General features: G+C 31.0%; 1 protein-coding gene across 2 annotated transcripts; it reads left to right on the top strand.

The window, feature by feature from the left end:
- Positions 1 to 8,331: 8,331 nt before the first annotated feature.
- Positions 8,332 to 13,366, top strand: LOC115710898 (WD repeat-containing protein DWA2). 2 transcript variants are annotated; one of them, XM_030639250.2, is made up of 13 exons: positions 8,333 to 8,557; positions 8,654 to 8,737; positions 8,819 to 8,951; positions 9,103 to 9,214; positions 9,439 to 9,538; positions 10,142 to 10,266; positions 10,766 to 10,835; positions 11,405 to 11,493; positions 11,590 to 11,635; positions 12,484 to 12,557; positions 12,667 to 12,746; positions 12,832 to 12,890; positions 13,041 to 13,366. In XM_030639250.2, the coding sequence occupies exons 1-13, from the start codon at positions 8,513 to 8,515 to the stop codon at positions 13,080 to 13,082; spliced, it is 1,059 nt and encodes a 352-aa protein (XP_030495110.1). In that variant the 5' UTR covers positions 8,333 to 8,512; the 3' UTR covers positions 13,083 to 13,366. The 2 variants fall into 2 exon arrangements, 1 of the variants encoding a protein (XP_030495110.1); XR_004010415.2 differs by lacking the exons at positions 12,832 to 12,890; positions 13,041 to 13,366 and adding an exon at positions 12,116 to 12,269 and having other exon boundaries at positions 8,332 to 8,557; positions 12,667 to 12,729.
- The last annotated feature ends 8,076 nt before the right edge of the window (positions 13,367 to 21,442 follow it).

Genomic DNA, 21,442 nt, shown 5'->3' with positions numbered 1-21,442 from the left:
GTGATTGAATTTGAAGAATGCTCGGATTCTTTTATTGTTGGGATTTCTGTAGCAACAGATTCCTGCACTGTAGCCTCGATAACTGCTTCTGTAGCTTCGTCAGGTTCCTTTTCCTCAGCAGCAGGCTTTTCAAGCTGGTTTTCAATCTGTTCTTCTGTAGAAAACTCAGACAAATCTTTTAGGTCATCAACAACAACATTAGCAGATTCCATAACAGTTTGAGTTCTCATGTTATACACACGATATGCCCTACTATTTGTGGAATATCCTAAGAAAACACCTTCATCACTTTTAGCATCAAATTTACCAATTGAATCACGATCTCTTAAAACACATCCAAACACATGAAAGTGACTTACATTTGGTTTCTTACCTTTCCAGATTTCATATGGTGTTTTGTGAGTACCTGGACGTAAGAATACTCTGTTGATGGTATAGCAAGCAGTGTTAATAGCTTCGGCCCAAAGATGCCTCGTAAGCTTCTTAATATTCAACATTACTCTAGCCATTTCTGTTAGAGTACGATTCTTTCTTTCAACCACTCCATTTTGTTTAGGAGTTTTAGGAGCAGAAAATTCATGAGAAATACCGTTAGCTTTACAAAATTCGTCATATATGGTATTTTAAAATTCCTTTCCATGATCACTCCTAATCCTAACAATTTTACCAATGTTACAATCTTTTTCAACTCTTAATTTCAAACACAAAGATTGGAAAGCTTCAAAAGTATCAGATTTTTCTCTCAAAAAATCCACCCATGAAAATCGAGAAAAATCATCAACACAAACAAAAATATACCTCTTACCATTCAAGCTTTCTACCTGGATTGGCCCCATTAAATCCATGTACAAGAGTTCGAGAACTCTAGAAGTATTCACATCCAGGACACTCTTGTGAGAAATTTTCAGTTGCTTATCTAACTGACATGGTCCACATTTTCCCAACGACTCCTTACCTAATTTAGGTAATCCTCGAACAATCTCTGAAACAGACAATTTTTTCAGATTTTTAAAATGAATATGACCAAGTTTTTCATGCCATAGATCAGTAACATTTTCAATGACAGAATGACAAGTAGCATACGTAGTGAGAGTATAACAATTATCACTAGATCTCAGCCCTTGTAAGACAATTTCATCAAGAATATTATATACATAGCAATGATTGCTATCAAAGCTCACAGTATAACCCTGATCACAAATCTGACTAATGCTAAGTAGATTAGCTTTTAGTCCTTCAACACACATGACATTCTTTAGTTTAGGAAGCCCTTTGAACTTGAGAGTTCCCATTCCTATGACTTTTCTAGTAAGACCATTACCAAATGTAACTTCTCCACAGTGCATTGGTCTTATGTTCACAAGATATTCTTTTTCACCTGTCATGTGTTTAGAACAACCACTATCAAAGTACCACGTGTTAGAAGCAATAGTTTTAAAACAAGTAGAACCTACCAAGCATTTGTTTTTGACAACCCATTTTTGTTTTTGTAAAACATGTTTATTTCCAAGATAATTAGATTTAAACATGTTTTGCATGGTTATGCACTTAGGTTGAATGTGACCTTTTATTCCACAAAAATGGCAAATAGGGATGAAACGTCTTCCAATCCCTTTGAAATTGTCAAACTTACCGTGCTGCTTCTTTTAATAAAGAGAGTGCTTTGCTGTAGAGACAGAAACCTACGAGGTAGAAATAGTTCTTCCAGAAACAAAACTATTAGATTTAACAAAAGTGGTATTAGAATTAGGTTGATTAGAAACATAACCCAGACCCGCATGATTAGTTTGGCCAGATTTTTGAATTTTTTCAAAAATGGTGGAACCTGGATTTAGCATTTTAACATTCTTTTTAATGTTATCAAGTTCCTTGGTTAAAGAAATAATCTTAGACTCTTTTAAAGACAGTTCAGATTCACAACATTTAAGTTTATCTTCCAACTCATTAATGTTGTTACACAAGACTTTATTATCTTTAAGTAGGGAGCGATTTTCAGCACATGTTTCCAACCACTTACCAAACATTACCTTGTAGGATTCAGCCATAGAATTCTCATCAATTTCTGACTCATCTGATTCGGATCTAGATTCTTCCTTGTTGTCATCGATCAGGATATTATTCATGCAAATGGTCTTTTCTTTTTCCTGCAAATTTCTTGACAAAACACTTGTTAGGACAACCTTTTCTTTTTCATCCTCACTACTCTCAGAATCATCACTCCAAGTAACATTTAATCCCTTTTTATTTTTCTTTAAGGTATTAGCAAATTTGTATTGAGTGTGGCCAAAACCTTCACATTCTCTACATTTAATACCTTTTTTATTGCTAGATGAAAAAGGTTTAGAGGGAATATTACCAAAAATGTTACCTTTTGGGCTCTTTGAAAAATTCTTTTTATTTCCAACAGATTTCATGAATTTTTGGAAATTTTTTGCCAACCGAACCATTTCATCGTCATTTTCATCATCAGAAATAATATTTTTAGAAGCATTAAAGGCAATACCTTTACTTTCTCATTCGAGAGACTTTGCTTACTCTTTTTCTTGATCTGTTGATTCAACTCAAAAGTTCTTAAAGACCCCATGAGTTCCTCAACCTTCATTTTGCCAAAGTCTTTTGCCTCTTCCATTGCAAGCAATTTTGTGTCAAACCTGTCAGGAAGCACTCGAACAATTTTTTGAACCAAGACAGATTCATCTAATTTTTCTCCCAAGGCAAAAAACTCATTAGAAATATCAGATAATCTTTCATAAAAATCATTTAAAGTTTCAGTTTCTGACATTCTCAATTCATCAAATCTGGTTTGTAACATGGTAAAACGTGATCTTTTCACATCAGCAGTACCTTCAAATTGAATTTGAAGGATTTCCCATACTTCCTTTGTAGAATCACAAGATGAGATTAATTTAATAAAGCCTTCACCAACACCATTAAAAATAGCATGTAAAGCCTTATTATTATAACCAGACAATTTTTCATCTTCAGTGGTCCAACTGAGTTCAGGTTTTACCTTAGTATTACCTTTTTCATCATTTTCAGTAGGTTGAGACCAGCCTGTAAGAATAGCTCTCCATGCCTTCTCATCTTGCGATTTGATGAATGCTCTCATCCTGACCTTCCAATAAGGATAATTCGACTCATTCAACAGAGGAGGTTAAAGATAGAGCTTCCTTCTGCAAACAAAGACATCTCACACAAACAAGTTAAACGGAATAACCTCAAGATCTCACTGAGAATTTAGTGACTTGCTCTGATACCAAATGAAATTCCGTATTTTAATATTCCCAGTTTAATTATTTAATTAAGTGATTAATTAAATGCGGAATAATGAAACTGGTACTAAAAACAGTTTTTCCGTAGTTACAGAATACAACTCTGTAACTCCAGAGAAACCCAGAAAAACAAACAGTGCATAAAAGTAAAAACACACAAGATTTTTTTACGTGGTTTCAACAATCCTTTCAGATTGTTACTAGTACACAAGGCCACGCCCAGAGATAAGATTCATTAGATCGGTATCAAAAATACAAAGTAATTGACTTATGCATAAATAGACTCCCTCTTATTGTATGCCGCAAGCTTGATGTATTCCACCTACTAACCGAATCTTGATAAAACTCCAAGAGCTCAAACTCCCTTCGATCACCTTGAAGAGTGGTTGAATCCTCCCGATTCAAGGCTTAAAGGCTATCTCCCGAAAGCCTATACAACCATCTCCCGAAGGTTGTGTGGTTGTATCATCCCGATGCAAGACTTCAAAAGCAATCTCTCGAAAGCTTGTAAAACCCTTCTCCCGAAGTTGTGCTTGTATCCTCCCGATGCAAGACTTCAAAAGCAATCTCCCGAAAGCTTGTAAAACCCTTCTCCCGAAGGTGCACTGATGTTCTTCTTCGTTGTAGACTTGAATACAGACTCAAGACCATACAAACAACAAATAAACAGAGTAAGAGTCGAACAGCTCTTCTCTACATAACAAAGACACTCTTTCCTTAAGATATGAAAGTGAATGAAAGAGATACAAAACCTAGCTGCTATAAGATGTATTTATAATGAATATACATCTTATTGACAGCTTACATCCGGTCTGAACAAGACCTCAGCCCACTAGAAACTTCCCTAAAATAATTCTTCAATCAGTCCAGGAATATCCATCTCTGTACCTACAGAATCGTGGGAGTAACTACAACTTTCCTTTTATAGAAAAGGAAAGTTTAGCTCCGGTTTTCTCTTCAAGAAATCTGATCTGAGAAAATGGGAAACTCAACACAGGATCAGATTATACAGCTGGTTAGATAAAAAAGAAATGGGTAACCAAACTTACTATTTTTTACCTTTTTTCCAAAAATAGGAAAGCTGGACAACTTTCCTTCCAAGTTTGAATACACAAATAGGAAACCATATTAAACACATACCAGCCGAAATTAATAGGAAATAATAAAATATTTTTGTCAATTAAATATGCCAAAAATGGAATTAACACTAGAGATCATGATGTGTGGTGTTACAGACTACTTTCACATTACACGATAAAGGATAACAAGATTTCTCCATCTTTAGATTGATAAAGTTACCCCAATTATGAAGGAGACAGCTCTGGTTCAAGTAAAAAAAAAAAAAATAATACATCCATATCATTTAATACCTTTCTTCTCTCATGATTGAGTAAGGGTAATAATTTTGAAAGTGTTATTGGAGTGACAAAATTGTGTTGAACGTATCTTTGTGTGTAGAACAACATAATATATATTATGTTTTTTTTTTTTAATTATAATCCGTTTTTGAGTAATTGTGTATTGTAATTTTTTACTTATTTTATTGTAAAACTGGTTCTATTTAATTTATGTGTCGGTGTTGTTGGAACCTATTCCCTCTTTATTTTTTTAATTAGAACAAGGTTCTTAGTTATTGTTTATTTTTTGTTTTTACTCATTTTGTTGTGGAAATGATTTTATTTAATTTATGTCTCGGTGTTTTTAGAACTTATTCCCTCTTTTGTTTAAATTAGAATCAGTTTCTGTTATTTGTTTTTATTCCTTTTGTTGTGGAACTGGTTCTGTTTTAGTTTATGTATTAGTATTTTTGGAACTGATTCCCTCTTGTTTTTTTTTTTAAAAAAATTATAACTGATTTTCTGTGTTATTGTGTGTTATTTGTTTTTGGTCATTTTGTTGTGGAATCGGCTCTATTTTAATTTATGTCTCACTTAGTTTTTGATTTAGTCATTTCAAAAAATAAGTTTTGAATTATTTATTTCAAAATTTAGCTTTTAAATTAATTATTTCGGGAACCGGTTTTTTATTTAGGTAATTAAAGAAACCGGTTTTTGATTTATTTATTTTATTTAGATGATGTTTTGTGTGAGTTTTTATCTTAGTTGCTTTACGGAACTAATTTTGTTGTCTCAAATTTTTAACTAGTTAATAAATATAACCGGTATTATATTTGAGTTTATTGTGTGTTATTATTTGTATTTATTTATTTTGTTATGGAACCGATTCTTTTCATATTTATACCTCAATATTTGATCCCCACTTTTTTTTTTTTTAAAAAAAAAAAATATATAACCAGTTTTATGAGGTATTGTGTGTTATGATGTATTTTGTTGTGGAATTAGTTTTGTTTTTAATTTATGTTTCAGTGTTTGAAGAACTGATTTCCTCTTTGTTTTTTAATTATAATCAGTTTGAGTTATTGCGTGTTACTTGTTTGTATTCATTATGTTATATAACCATAACTATTATAACCGATTTGAGTTATTTCGTGTTATTTATTTTTATTCATATTATAACAATGTTATAGAACCGGTTCTATTTTAATTATAACTAGTTTGAGTTATTTTGTGTTATTTATTTTTATTAATTATGTTACAGAACCGGTTATATTTCAATTATAACAGGTTTGAGTTATTTTGTGTTATTTATTTTTATTCATTATATCATAGAACCAATTCTATTTTTATTTATATATGAGACAATTGATGACCACTTTTTTTTTTAAAAAAAAAAATTATAACCGGTTTTATGTAGTATTATGTGTTATGAGGTATTTTATTGTAGAACTAGTTTTATTTTTAATTTAACTTTCAGTATTTTAGGAGCTGATTTTCCCTTTATTTTTTAATTGTAATCGGTTTGAATTATTGTGTGTTACTTGTTTGTATTCATTATATTATATAACAGATTATATTTTAGTTATAATCGGTTTTGGGTTATTTCATGTTATTGATTTTTATTCATTATAATACTGTTATAGAACCGGTTCTATTTTAATTATAACTAGTTTAAGTTATTTTGTGTTATTTATTTTTATTCATTATGTTACAGAACCGGTTATATTTTAATTATAACCGGTTTGACTTATTTTGTGTTATTTTTTTTCATTATGTTATAGAACCGGTTTGAGTTATTTTTGTGTTTTTTTATTGTAGAACTAGTTTTGTTTTTAATTTATGTTAGAGTGTTTTAGGAATTGATTTCCCCTTTATTTTTTTAATTGTAATCGATTTGAATTATTGTGTGTTAGTTATTTGTATTCATTATGTTATATAACCGGTTTTATTTTAGTTATAATCGGTTTTGAGTTATTTTATGTTATTTTAATTATGACCTGTTCTATTTTAATTATAACTGGTTTAAGTTATTTTGTGTTATTTATTTTTATTCAATATGTTACAGAACCAGTTATATTTTAATTATAACCGGTTTGAGTTATTTTGTGTTATTTATTTTTATTCATTATGTTATAGAACCGGTTCTATTTTTATTATATCTGAGACATTTGATCCCCACTCTTTTTTTTTAAAAAAAAATTATAACCGATTTTATGAAATTTTATGTGTTATGAAATATTTTATTGTGAAACTAGTTTTGTCTTTAATTTATATTTAAGTATTTTAGGAACTGATTTCTTCTTTGTTTTTTAATTGTAATCGGTTTGAGTTATTGCATGTTACTTGTTTGTATTCATTATGTTATATAACTTAGGGGTGTTCACGGTGCGGGTGGTGCGGTTTTTGACTATTTTTTCAAACCAACCCTCACATGCGGTTTTTTAAATTTCCCAAGCCGCACCCACACTACGAAATTAAAAACCTGCAAAAACCGCACTGCAAAAAATAGTGCGGTGCGGTGCGGTTTTTGTGGTTTATGCGGTTTGGACTATAACTAAATAATTAAACTATCACAAATACAACAAACTTTGAGCAAAACTTGTCAAAACACCAGAAGACTTGAAAATAAATATGAAAAAAAAATTAAGTGTCAACAATACAATAATTACTAGACTTTAAGTTTGTTTTTTTTTTGAAAGAATAGTAGACTTTAAGTTGAATATTCACATATTGGACCTAAATAAATATAAAATTGGTATTTTTATAATATGCGGTGCGGTGCGGTTTGAACCGCATATTAACAATTCAAAACTGCAAACCGCACCGCACCGTGCGGTTTAGGAAAAATTCAAACCGCGACCGCACCGCAAAGAATTTCAAACCGCATTCTTTTTGCGGTGCGGGCAGTTTGGGCGGTTTGATGAACACCCCTAATATAACTGGTTCTATTTTAGTTATAACCGGTTTGAGGTATTTCATGTTATTTGTTTTTATTCATTATAACACTATTATAGAAACGATTATATTTTAATTATGACTGATTTGAGTTAGTTCATGCTATTTATATTTATTTATTATGTTACAGAACCGGTTATATTTAAATTATAACCGGTTTGAGTTATTAGTTTTTATTCATATAACCGGTTATATTTTTAGTTATATCTGAGACATTTACTTCTTGTGACTTTTTCAGTGACTTTTCAGTTGACTTTTCCGGCGGTATTGAGTTTTCCGGTGACTTTTCCGGCAAATTTCCCGGTGCCGGTAATTTTTCTGGCAAAACTTATTGTTGTTTTACAAATATGGAATTTCTATCTTTTTTTACAAAAATATAGCATAAAAAAAACCATATAAATGTAAAAAAATAAAAAAAAAACCCATAAGCTTATAGTGTCATTTATTTATGCCATAAAAAAGTAAACTATACTCTCAATTCCCATATTTATGAAAATTCTCTTTTTATATTATCTTCTTTTATTTTTACTCTATTTTTTAAAATCTAGCATTTTTACCTCTTTTTTTAAATACTTTATTATTTTTGTCACTGTCATCTCAATATACTCTCCATGTGACTCTGTTAATGTATTTTGGATATAGTACATATAAAAGAGGTATGTTTCAATTAAATATAAAATTAGAAGGGGTTAATTAATAAAGATTTTTTTTTTGTTAGAATTAGGCCCGGCCCAAATGTTCGTGATCCATTATATGAGCGAAACGAACGAGGGAGGAGTAAGTAAGAGACCGTTACAATCATTCAACTGTTCAAGAAACAAACAATCAATCCAATCCATCGCAGAAACGCGGCTATGAAGTGCGTGTGTGTGTGAGTTCTCTCTCTCTCTCTCGATACAGCAGAGGCCCGGAGATCGTGAAACGGAATTAGGTAGTGGAAGGGAACCAATGCAAGGAGGTTCGTCAGGCATCGGATATGGTCTGAAATATCAGGTCCTTGAACCCTCCAAACCCTTACATTTCTTCTCCCTTCTCTCTCTTTTTCCCTTTTTTTTAGAGAGTACTCTCAAAACAATTCTCATTTCCCAGGCTAGGTGCATATCCGATGTGAAAGCTGATACAGATCACACGAGCTTTCTCACCGCCACTCTCAGTCTGAAAGAAGAAAATGAGGTTTTTGTTCTCTAAAATCAGTTCTTGTTCTGATTTTGATCGTTATTGTTGGATCTGACTGTAAAGGAGTTCGGTTTACAGGTCCATTTGATCCGGATTTCGTCCGGAGGAACTGAACTAGTATGCGAGGGATTGTTTTCGCACCCAAACGAGATCTGGGATCTCGCTTCTTGTCCCTTCGATCAGCGAATCTTCTCCACTGTCTACTTTACTGGTAATTAATAGGGCTTTAGGATTTTGATTTGTTTTCACTTAATAACTTCCCATATTTGTGTTATGCTTCTGATCGAGTGGTCCGTACGTATTTACCAAAAGTAATTAAATAAGGTCACTCGTTTGATTTGCATTTCATTATTTTTTTCAAGGCGAATCGTATGGGGCTGCAATATGGCAGATACCCGAGTTATATGGCGAGCTGAATTCCCCTCAGTTGGAAAAAATTACCCCAATTGGGGACAATGTTGGTAAGATTAAGTGGTGAGTTTGATTATCCCTATTTTTCTTAATGGTATTTTAGATTTGACAATTATCCGGGAAATGGATAAGGCCCGCTTTAATGACACAATAATGTATATGATTCATTTATGTAGTTATAAATAGATTCAGTATGTTTTCCTGTTGAAATGAACAAACATTTATCTTTGTTGAATGTTTTAGAGCTTACCTTATGTGCTATATGTGGCTATCTACACTATGAACAGCATTCTTTGGTGGCCATCTGGAAGGCATGATAAGCTGATAAGTATTAATGAGGAAAATCTTTTCTTATGGAGCTTAGATATGCCAAGAAAAGCTATCCAGGTACAGTCTTATGGAACTTAAAAGCTGAACATTAATAATTTGATGAACTTACACTTTTGTTATCCCATATATTCATTGGCTAAGCAAAAACAGTTTTCCATTTCTATTTCAACACTGCTCTAAGGTCTGCCTCACGGGATCCAAGTTGAGAGAGAGAAATTGAACAAGTATAATTGCCCACTATTGGGATGTACTATTAAACCTAAATTGGGGTTAATGACTAAGAATTATGGTAGAGCAACTAGTTGCCATACTACTTGTCCTTGCTGCTTTAAAATTTCATTTGATGTATAATTTTTATGAAAGGAACGTATTGTAAATATATTTTTTCTTAGACCACTGGCTTTCTTGGCGTTCCCACATTATCATCTCATGTAAAAGTTCAAAACAAATGACCCAAGAGGGTTAGTTCGAGTCTCTTCTGGGTATTTACATAGCTATTATTATAGTTTCCCGTGTCCAAACATATTAGGAGGGCTGGGCAGGGGTCCTAGTAAAAAAAAAATTAAAATAAATGACACGAATAAACTTTTAGAACTGAATTTATTTTGAGCTCAAAATTATGATTAACTTTACCTGTTCGCATAATTTTGTGATTAGTAGGTACAATCACAAGAATCAGCTGGTATGCACCACTTATCTGGAGGAGCATGGGATCCACATGATGTGAATGCAATTGCGGCGACTAGTGAATCTTCACTTCAGTTTTGGGACTTACGAACAATGAAGTATGGCTTATCTCCAAATTAATTTCAGTTTCATTTCAATTCGTGGAGTAATAAAAAAAATGACTCGTGGATTTGTTTAAATCCTGTATTTCTCGATCCCCAATAAGCTTAACAATGGTAGCCTACGCGTTTGTTTTATTTTTTTATTCCCCCATAATGGTACTGTTGGAAATTTTATTTCTGTTGGCAGAGATATTTTGTCATTTTAGATAATAAATAAAAGATTAGCATGGTAGTTGAGCTCTCACACGACAATTATCAACTATATAACCACGTGCCTAATTGGAATTCTATTAAACTTCCCCCACATTAGAGCCTACTAAGATGGTTTGGATGTGAGGTGCACTCTCATCTCATGTACTGCCAAACAAGTTTTTTTTTCTTCAAATTTCAACTATGTATTACATTGAACACTTGTCAATGAATATGGAAGAAAACTTTTGGGTTCCATTAGCTTTTCTGTTTTCACCTTTTTTATAATATTGATCATTCAATGCAGGAAAACAAATTCAATTGAGCGCTCTCATGTGCGCAATGTTGATTACAATCCCAAGAAGCAGCACATACTTGTAAGACTACATTTTTTATCTTGGTCTTATGGCTGTGGTTAAGAAAGTTATCTACCACCATTTCCATATGAAATTCAGACTTTGAGTAAACGCAACATCATTTGTATTTTCTTTTCGTAGTGACCTTTTTTTAATTCTTATTATATTACTTGAGCCAGGGATATAGTGTTGCTAACATTTTATTGAAAATTATGTACTTCTAAATGCTTTGTAACAAAAACTAAGGAAATATTTGCTAACTCAAGTTGATGATCAAATGTGACTGGCAAACAATTTCCACATCCATATAGAGTCTACGAAGTACATATTTATATATATGTATATAATTTGAAAGGAAGTTTGTCAAAAATATTGATGGGGTGTAATGTCTTCCTTGCAATGGATGTGATCAAGAAGTTGAACAGAATTTGTTGATGTTTTGAAATTTTTACAGCTGCCGATGGAATGAAATAAATATTATTAATACCTAAGAAATCTATTTGAGAAGTTATATGAAACCTAGGTGATCTTTTTATGGATATTCTTTTCTTCATGTTATCATAATTACAAGGTTTGTGATATTTATGCAGGTCACGGCAGAAGACGAATCTGGAGTGTGCACGTGGGATCTCAGGAAGCCAAAGACTCCCATTCAGGAGCTTCCTGGGCATACACACTGGTATATACATTTTCTTTAATGTTGGATCCATCTCTTTGTGACCTGACGAGCAATTTCATAGTGATTTTTGATTGCCTTTCCTTTAATCTTTGCCAGGACATGGGCTGTCAAGTATAATCCCGAGTACGAAGGGCTTATTCTGGTTGTTTCTCTCTCCTTTTCAAATTCATGCATGTTCTATAATTGATAACAATTTTATTTTCCGCACCCCTCTAAGGAAAATTCATAAGGAAACTTGATTTGACTGCTGATACTGATAGGGTATAGTGATAAGCCATATACAGTAAAAGGAAGACATGAAACAATTATTGAAATATAGGCATTTCTCTAAACATTGGACAAAACTACCCCCTCATTTTCAATCCCCTCTCTCTCTCTCTCTCTCTCTCTCTCTCTCTCTCTCTCTCTCTCTCTCTCTATGGCACCTCCCATCGCCATTGACTCATTGAAGCACCCCAAGGAAGCTCTAGTCTATTATTTTTTTTTATTAATCAGAATCAAAAATAAAACCCCCAAACACTACTTTAAAGGTTTTGAACACATCTTTGTACGATCTATTAGTTTTGCTCGCGGTTTTTTTTTTGTTTTATTTTTTGAAGTGTGAATTTCTGTAAATCTGCAGAATTTTGAACAAAATGAATCTTTTGTGATGCTCCTGTTTTTCATGATTTTTGAGATGAAAAACAATACCCTAGTGTTCTGCTGCTATGGGGAGGTGGTGGTGGTGCCATCGTGGTAAAGAGCTTGAGAGAGAAAGGGGGCTGATAATGGGAGAGGTATTAATGTCTTATGTTTAGAGAAAAGCCTATTTCTTCAGTAATTATCAAGATTGGCATTTTTTTTAGCGAAGGGTACTAGATAGAATAGAAACTGAAGTTTTCCAAGTGAAAGTCTTATTAATTTATAATGACTGTACATGCCATGCCATATCAGCATATCTTTATAAAGTAAAATAGTTATTATTATTTTAACTCATACAAGCTGTTACAGAGTTCTGGTACAAACTCAACTGTCAATTTGTGGCGGGCTTCTTCATCCAGTGAGGACGAGTTTACATCTGAAAGGTATTTTTCTTACCCAGAGAACACTTCCAAGTCCGATCGGTGTTGACTTTATTTTATATCCCTCGTATATTTTTGTTTGAGATCATAAATATATTCACGTTTTTGACAGACTAGTTGATTCACCAACTAGAGCAAATCAGCTAGAGCCATTACTACATTCTTACATTGATTATGAAGACAGTGTTTATGGTAATCACTGCTAGCTCTAGTTTTTTTCTTTTGAAAACATGATTAAAAAGCTCAGAATTAATGACATTTTCAATGTAAATTACAGGCCTTGCTTGGAGTTCTCGTGAGCCTTGGATCTTTGCGTCATTATCTTACGATGGAAGGGTAAGCAAATTTTATATTAATTTCTTTCATTTGTTGGATGAATTTTAAATTACTAGTTTCCATTCCATTATGTAAGTTGATCTTTAGTGGTTGTGGATACCAATTTTATTGTTTTATAATTTGTTTTCCCATTGAAATTTGAAATTACAGGTAGTCGTAGAATCAGTAAAGCCCTTTCTATCCAGAAAATGAGAGTTCCATACAAATGGCACCGACGCAGTTGGTCGTATTTATACTGTCACCTCATTTACATCTTTGCGCATTTTTCTCTTGCTTTTGGAGGGCAACAAGGATACTCCTAAGGAAGGATCAGATCATATCGTTCTAGACTTTGTTTATTCGACAAGTGATTTTGTGCGTTTTACGTGTTAAATTTTCCATTTCCTTTTCCTTGTATAGTGTGGTCGAACTCTAAGTGAAGGGGATAGTGTATGAGTTAAACTGTACAATAAATGAAAGGTATATTTGAGGAACAATTTAGAAGAACTTCAACCCATTTTTTGTTAGGCTGCGCCTTATTTTGTTCGTCTATTGATTGGGGTTTCATGTTTTAAGCTTGCATATTGAATGTTTTTCAATTCAAACCGATAAATGTACCCCTATGGCCTCCTATTTGATAAGATGACAACTAAATTCGTTCTTTGGATTTAAAATAGAACTGCTCTTCGATATAGCTTATTGTTCTCGTCACATATTTCAAGTGGAAAAAACATTAAAATTGAAGATGGAAGTTTTCAACTTAAACCGTCTTAGTAACAACTTATTGGGAAATTTTATAGTACACTTTCAAAAAGAGAGTTTAGGTGCATCATGTCTGTTTTTTCATTTTTTTGAGTACGTTGTACTTATTTAAGATTACTTTAATTTTTTTTAAGAAATTTTAAATAGTTTAAATAAAGTTTAAATACTTTGTTGCATGCATAAATGTTTTTTCTAATACGTGTGATAAATAATTATTTGAACTTTAATTTTAGTAGTACAGTAGAACTTCTATTTAGGAATATACTTAGACCAATCAAATTATATTCTAATTGAGAGGTTATAACTAAATAGAGTTACATTAAAAAAAATCAAAATACTAAAAAATATCAATGTAAACAATTCTTAATACTATATCATAATAAAATTATTTTTGAGTAAATAAAATATTTATACACGTATTATAATTTAGAACAAAATTATATAAACTATATGTAGAAAATGTATAACTAATTACAATTTAGAGGTTATTCTTATTTATAATTGGCTCAAATTGGGACTTACTATTTTTTATATATATATATATAACAAATTAGAGGTTATTCTTAAATAAAATATTCTTAGATAGAGGTTCTTGTTGGAAATTATTTTACCAGGATCTTAGATCTACTCACAAGTATGTTTATTAACACCCTAGATATGAACTTTCTAAAACGATAAATTAAACACATATAAAGTTAAAGAAACCTTACATTGGGTGCAGCGGAATTAAATGACTCCTTCCGTTCAGATATCTAGCCCTTGATTCCTTTCTGTAGCAGAGCATTATCAATATCTGAACCTGGATCTCTTTCTCTGAATCTTTGATGCTGAAACTCCTTTGCTGATGATCTTTCTTCACGATCTTCCTCACTATGATTGAGGTATTGCTTGATGTGTGTGGGCACTACTCTAATCACTAAGGATTTCGAAATTCAAGAGGGAAGAGAAAGAAGAAGTGGCAGCTAAAGATAGGGAGAGAGAAGGCTCAGGTTTTTCTCTGAAGGAAAAATAGAAAATTTAAGTGTAAATTTCCTGAAGCCTTCACTATCTATTTATAGCATTCCACTAGCGTTAGGTTTGAATTATTTGGCATTAAAATAATGAAAAAATCAGTTTAAATTTCCTACAAAAGTGGCTGGCCCTATATAAGTGGATTGGGCCTTGGGCTTTGCAATTTTGCAATTTTAACACCTTTTGTATCTGATTTTCTCAAAAATACCAATTTCCTAATTCAAACATTTAAATGCCAATTCTAACTATTTAATAACTATAAATAATTATTAAATAATATTGTCATTTATCATATTTATTAATTGAACCATACAAAGTATCATAATTAACAAATATGCCCCTATAAACTCTTTCTTTACAATTTCGCCCTTACTTAGTGAAAATTTCACAAATAGACATAGTCTAATTCGTGAATTATAATTGATTAATCAAAACCAATTACATGAGTCTTACAAGCAATATTATCTCAACTAGTGGGGGGACCATGGGTCTATATAACCGAGCTTCCAATAAGTAGATCAAGAATTTAGCACTAAAATTCACTAACTTATTAATTCTTTGTTGAATCCACGCATAGAACTTAGAATTGCACTCTCAGTATATAGAATGCTCTATATGTTCCACCATATAGACACATCATTAGTTATCCATTGTTATAATCCTAATGTGATCAATGATCCTCTATATGAATGATCTACACTGTAAAGAGATTAAATTACCGTTACACCCTACAATGTATTTATTCCTTAAAACACTTGACCCCGTATAAATGATATTTCAGCTTATGTGAAATGAGTACTCTACCATTTATGTTCGTTTGGTCAAGCTCGAAGGAGATCATCCTTTGCTTACTATTCGCCAGATAGAAGCTATAGAGTCCATGTTTATGATAGCGCTCCCACTCAATTGCACTATCGTGTTCCCAAAATGTACGTATCACCCTGACCTAAAAGTAGGCTTAACTAACAAATCAAAGAACACGAATAGCCTTTCAAGATTGAGCCTAATCATATCAGGATTAAGATCATTTGATCTAGGATCAACTAGGCGATATTGACTTGAATAGATATTACGGTAAGTTTAATAAATCTAAGTCAAAGTTCAATATCGGTCCCTTCCGATGCATACTCCATGCATCCAACCTGAGCTTTACTTTAACCAATGTTCTGGAAAGAACATAGTATTTCTCCAAATACAAGTAAACTCTTGTTGTAGATTATCATATCAGTAAAACCCTGTGTCTGATAAATCTAGGAAACTTTATTCACATAGTCATGTTTACTTTCCAATGTGTTGACGGCACAATAAACAGGATCAAGTATGTGAAAAGGGTTTCAGATGAATTTATACATTATGTACATATAATCATGAAATAAATCATGTGAACCATGCAACATTAAATGTTATTTCTGATCTATATTAATAAGTAAATCTGATTATATTGAAATGAGTTTTATTTAGGGCATAAAACCCAACAAACTCCCACTTGCACTAATATAAAACAAAAAGTGCGTTTCAAATAATCTCAACACCTTGATATACAAATCAAGTGTAGTAGTAGTAAACTCCTCGTAATATGATCTGAAAGGTTGAATTAACCACAACCTTTTCTCCACCATTACTCTTCCTTAATCACAAAATCATTGATAATGTGAAATTCCTCTCTATATGTCTACTCTCTTGGGATACTGGATTCTATATCTTTGGCAACTACTTTTGGTTAATCAGGAAATTAACACTAGTAGTTTAAGGCAATTTGGAATGGTGCCAAAGATGTATAGAACTTTCCTTAGACTGAATAAGTACCTTTCCTGACTTTAACATTCAGTCCCTTTCTGGTAGACCTAGAGAGTTCAGATAGGGTTTTTACACTTCTCTAAAATCACTATTCCACCCCCAGAGTAACCACCATCTTATCAGAAATATTTACTAGCACATAGGCAAATTTCGAAATCTGATATGGTGTAGTCTAAGAGTTTTAAACATACCCTTATAGACTAACATATAGTTCCTCTTCTTAATCTTAAGATTTACTTGATTGTCTTCCAATGTTCTTCTCCTGGATTAATCGAATACCTACTCATTACTCCCACTCAACAGCAGGTGTCTGGTCTAAGGCATACAAAAGCATATCTAAGACCTCTCACTGTTGATGTAAGAAATTCTTTCATGGCTTTATCTTTTCTGGAATAGTCAAGACTTTTCCTTAGATAAATAAAATCTATACCTAAGAAGTTGTGAAGCTTCTATAGATTGCCATTAGAAAGAAAATGCTTCAGCATCTTACTAAAGTAAGTTGCTTGCATTAGAGTAAGTAATTACTGTGTATACCACAAGCCATAGGTTTAGATAAACTCAAACCTATAATACTAGGAACAGAAGTTTTGTTAAGTCCATTGAATGGACTTATAAACGAAAATTTCCTTTTATGTCCTAGTAATAAAAAACTTTAGGTTATTCCATGTGAATGGATTAAACCATAGTTCTATTGGCTTTCTTCTTAGTTTCTTATCTTGACAATCCATTACTTGTTTAAACTCACAATGGATTTTAATCACTAGTGTCTCCCAAGTCATAAGAAGGTGAGTTCCTAGAAACTCTCCCACTACGACAAGGTACCGTGAATTATGTCGAAGAAAACTAAATGGTATTGATCTCTTCGGTTGTGACAAGACAACATAGGCAGTGGGATCATCATATATTATATAAGATGATAGAACACTTTTGGAATCAAGAAAAAAAATATTTCCTTTATTTGCTACTTGTTTTTCAGACTTAGTCATTTTCTTAGAAAAGTAGTATTTGTTTGAACAAACACTTTCTTATCAATTGACAATGGGATGGTCCACCCCTAATCACTTAGAATAGCTAAGAAACCATGGTTAACAGTTCTAGCTTTTCTTAAGTTTTTGATTAGGTCATCCATGAATCTAGTAATGATTTACATTAAGTATACAATTATTACATCATTCTGAAATTGTATTACCATAGAAGGATTTAGGCAACGACTAGTAACTAATCATCAACATGCAACTCGAAATTTCTGGGGAGGTAAGTTTGGATATAATTCAAAAAGCAAATTAATGATCTTTGAACTGCATATCTACTAACTATTTCTCCACCCCTATCAGTTCGCAAGATCTTTAACCACTTACCTTAATGGTTTTAACCATTGCTAGAAATTTAAGAAATTTTTCAAACATTTCAAATTTCTTTGCATAAGGTATAATCTAGAGTGATCGTTTTAAGAATACAACGAAAAACTCATATCCACCCCTGAATGTACATCCATCTGCGAATGAGATGAACTACTTTCAGTGGATATAGGCATATTAACTCTTTGCGAGAGATTGATCTTGTCACATCCACTATGAACAAGATACAAATGCCATAGATTAAAAAAAATGTGGTAGTGTCTTTTGATGACATAGGTTTAGTTACATCAAAGAGTTCTTAGAATAGTGCAAGTGGATCCCGGGTCACGAATCACCTAACTCATATTCCATACGGTTTGAATCCATTAATAAAAGATGGATATTAAAACACTTGAGAAAGTGTAACTGTATTGTATCTGGAATTAGAAATATAAGAAAATTTACGTTTGGATTCTAAAATTAAAGTCAAAGACTTAAATTCAACCAAATATAATGAGTAATTCTTTCTTGGACCACCACTACTAATACAAACTCTAAGTCAGATTTGCCCATACAAGTAGGAGATTTCTAAGATTGAGGATTTATATCAATTGGGAATAGAATTTCGGGATTATAATCATATGCGTCATTTAATTTCTTAAGAGAAAATATAGAATGACATGAAATGATTTATAGACCATTCATCCAATGATATGTTATAAAGCTAATTCGAAATGAATAAGCTAAGAGGAATTAGGATAATTTCGTTTAAAATAAGAATCCAACGATGCTTCGATTAGCGAAAGACAAAGTAATCTTATTTATGTAATCTTCTTGTTTCATATTGTAAAAATACTAGTCTAAGGTGTCATCAATTGATGAACAGTTAGATGTCGCATATACAATACTTATCTTTCGAGATCTTACACTATTATGTATGTCTAATGGTGAAAATCCACTAGGGATTTATCTCATTAGATAAACAAACATGTTGGACCAACAATGAAGATTCGAAATTAAACTACAACTTAATAACAGAAAATAACATGGTTCAATATAAATTCATAAACAATTCGAAATTATAAACATATAGCAAGTAGGAATGACTAGTGAAAATACTAAAACATACAATCCTATATAATTTCCAAGGTTTTCAACAACCGATACAAAGGTCCCGTAGGCGAGAGTCAAAGCATCATTTATTGAATAGAGTTGTCACTCATCTAAAATAGAAACCATTCTAGCAACCTTTTATTCGATCAAAATAAGAATCCAACGTTGTCCCGGTAGGCGAGAGTCAAGGTTATTCTCATTTCATGAGCCTCTACCATTGTTTCATGTTTCATAAGTTTATCTCTAAGTAGTCACCGTAGGGGAGAGTCTAATAGAGACGAAAACTTACAAAACACTTATCAAATGAAATCTTACGGTGTTAAATGCGTTCAACGAATAACCATCCATAGGGGACGAAGTCTAGCGTCTCGAGGTTATATTGAAAACATTTAACTTTTGTAAGACCAACAATGGAGATCGAATATCTTAATAATAATCAAGCTCATTATTTAAAGTGAGTTGTATTTTCTTTGATTCTCTTTATTTAATTTATTTATTTTAAATATATATTTATTTAAAATTTCCAATTTAGAATGAAAAATTCTAAATATAAATTTTAATTTAATATTTATAAATTTTACTTAGATGGATATGAAAATAACATGAATTATTTCCATCTTAGTATTAATTTCCAATAAATATTTAGAAAAAATATTTAAGTTGTTACAAAATTAATTTAAATTAATTTACAACTCAAATTTAATTTTCTATAAATATATATTGCATTTCGAAAAATTAAAGTATATAAGAATACAATTTTCGAAAAATGCATATTAAAATAAAAAATAAATCCTGGAAAAAATTATTCTAATTTAATGTTGGCCCAAAATTAATTAATAAAATTAATTTACAACAAAAAATATAATTTTCCTATTTAATTAAATATATAAGAAAAATTACAAATATTTAAGTATGATGATGAAAATCATCTTAAATATTAATTTTCTATTTAATTAAATACACTAGAAAAATACTTCAAGCAAAAATATCACCTATCTAGATTTTCCTTTGACTAATTAATTCTATTTCTAATAATATACTTTAATTCAATTTATTTTAAATTAATCAATAAATGAAAAAATCATTGATTTAAGTTGATCCAAGAATTAATTAAAATAATTAATTTACAACTTAATCTATTTTTCAAGATAAAATTCGAAATTCTAGCATTTAAGAAATGCAATTTCGAAAATTGATTAATAAAATAAAGAAAAAATATATTTTGAAAATTATTTAAATTTAGTTGAAAAAATAAATTTCAACTAAAAATAATTTTCTATTTAATTAAATGTCATGAAAAAGAAATATTTAAGTATGATGATAAAAATCAACTTAGATATTTAATTTTCAAATTAATTAAATGTATTAAATTCAAGAAATAAATAATTAAGTGTAGAGAAGGCTTAATTATTAATCTCTAGTTTAATACTAGGAAAAAATATACTTAAAATAAATTGTACCAAAATTAATTATTTAAATAATTAATTTCACAATGTATAATATTTTCCTATTTAATATTAGAAATAATAAGTAGTCTCGAAATAACTATCTAGAAAATATCTTATTTGACTAAGTATCTTTTCCACAAAATTTGAAATAATATCTAATTTAAGTTGTATTAGAAAAAAAATCTAGAACTTAAATATTTTTCAAATTTAAATTTAATTAAATATCAAAAATTAAGTTGTAACCACTTAATTTGAAAATATTCCATTTTAAGTTAATATTCGAAAAGATATTAACTTAAAAAATATCTAAAGAATCTTAATAACCAATGCCTAAAATTCCTCAACTTAATTTTGAAATTTTGAATTCAAAAGATATTCAGATTTAAGTTGGTTAGTTGAAGATAACTAAATATCAACTTAAATAGGAATATTTAATGAAAAATTTAAATTAAGTTCCAGAAAGAATCTAGATGGTTATAATTCTATATTTAATTAAATACAAGAAAATACACATAGTTTAGCTTAGAATAAAAAAAAATTCTTTAAACTATGTTTTTCTTAAATTAATTTCAAAATAAATGAAATTAATTATGTTGCTAATCAATTTTAATTAGGTTAAACTAGTGTAATTAACCTAGTACAGTCATTCAAATCAGGCAAATGGGCCTTCACAATTGGGGTGGTTTGTGTGAGGGGGTGCTGGGTTCAGTATGTCGTACCCACTTCTATGGCTCCCAACTCTCACACAAGGCCCAAAAGAGAGGAATTTAACCTTAATAAGAACAATTGTTATTCATTGAATAAGCCCAATAACTAAATGGGCCTAAATAAATTCTATCAAGAACTATGATAATTTATTTTAGCAACAACAACCTATATGTATCTATAATCAAATTAAACACATAGGCTCACACAGGCACACTTTGGATGGGTCCTATCATGTTGCTAGGTCATACACAGATGAAAGAAGATTGTAAAATTTACCTGTTACAAATTATTAACTTGACCAAGGGAGCCATCAGATCATTAGATCTGGCAAAAAGTAACCATGGCTATTTGCAATCAAGTAATAATAGGTTTTGAAAACTTACAAACAAGCTAAAAC

Source organism: Cannabis sativa, chromosome X, assembly GCF_029168945.1.
Source record: "Cannabis sativa cultivar Pink pepper isolate KNU-18-1 chromosome X, ASM2916894v1, whole genome shotgun sequence".
NCBI classification, from domain to species: Eukaryota; Viridiplantae; Streptophyta; class Magnoliopsida; order Rosales; family Cannabaceae; genus Cannabis; species Cannabis sativa.
The sequence above is the reverse complement of the archived record's forward strand: the minus strand, read 5'-3'. Positions and strand labels throughout refer to the sequence as shown.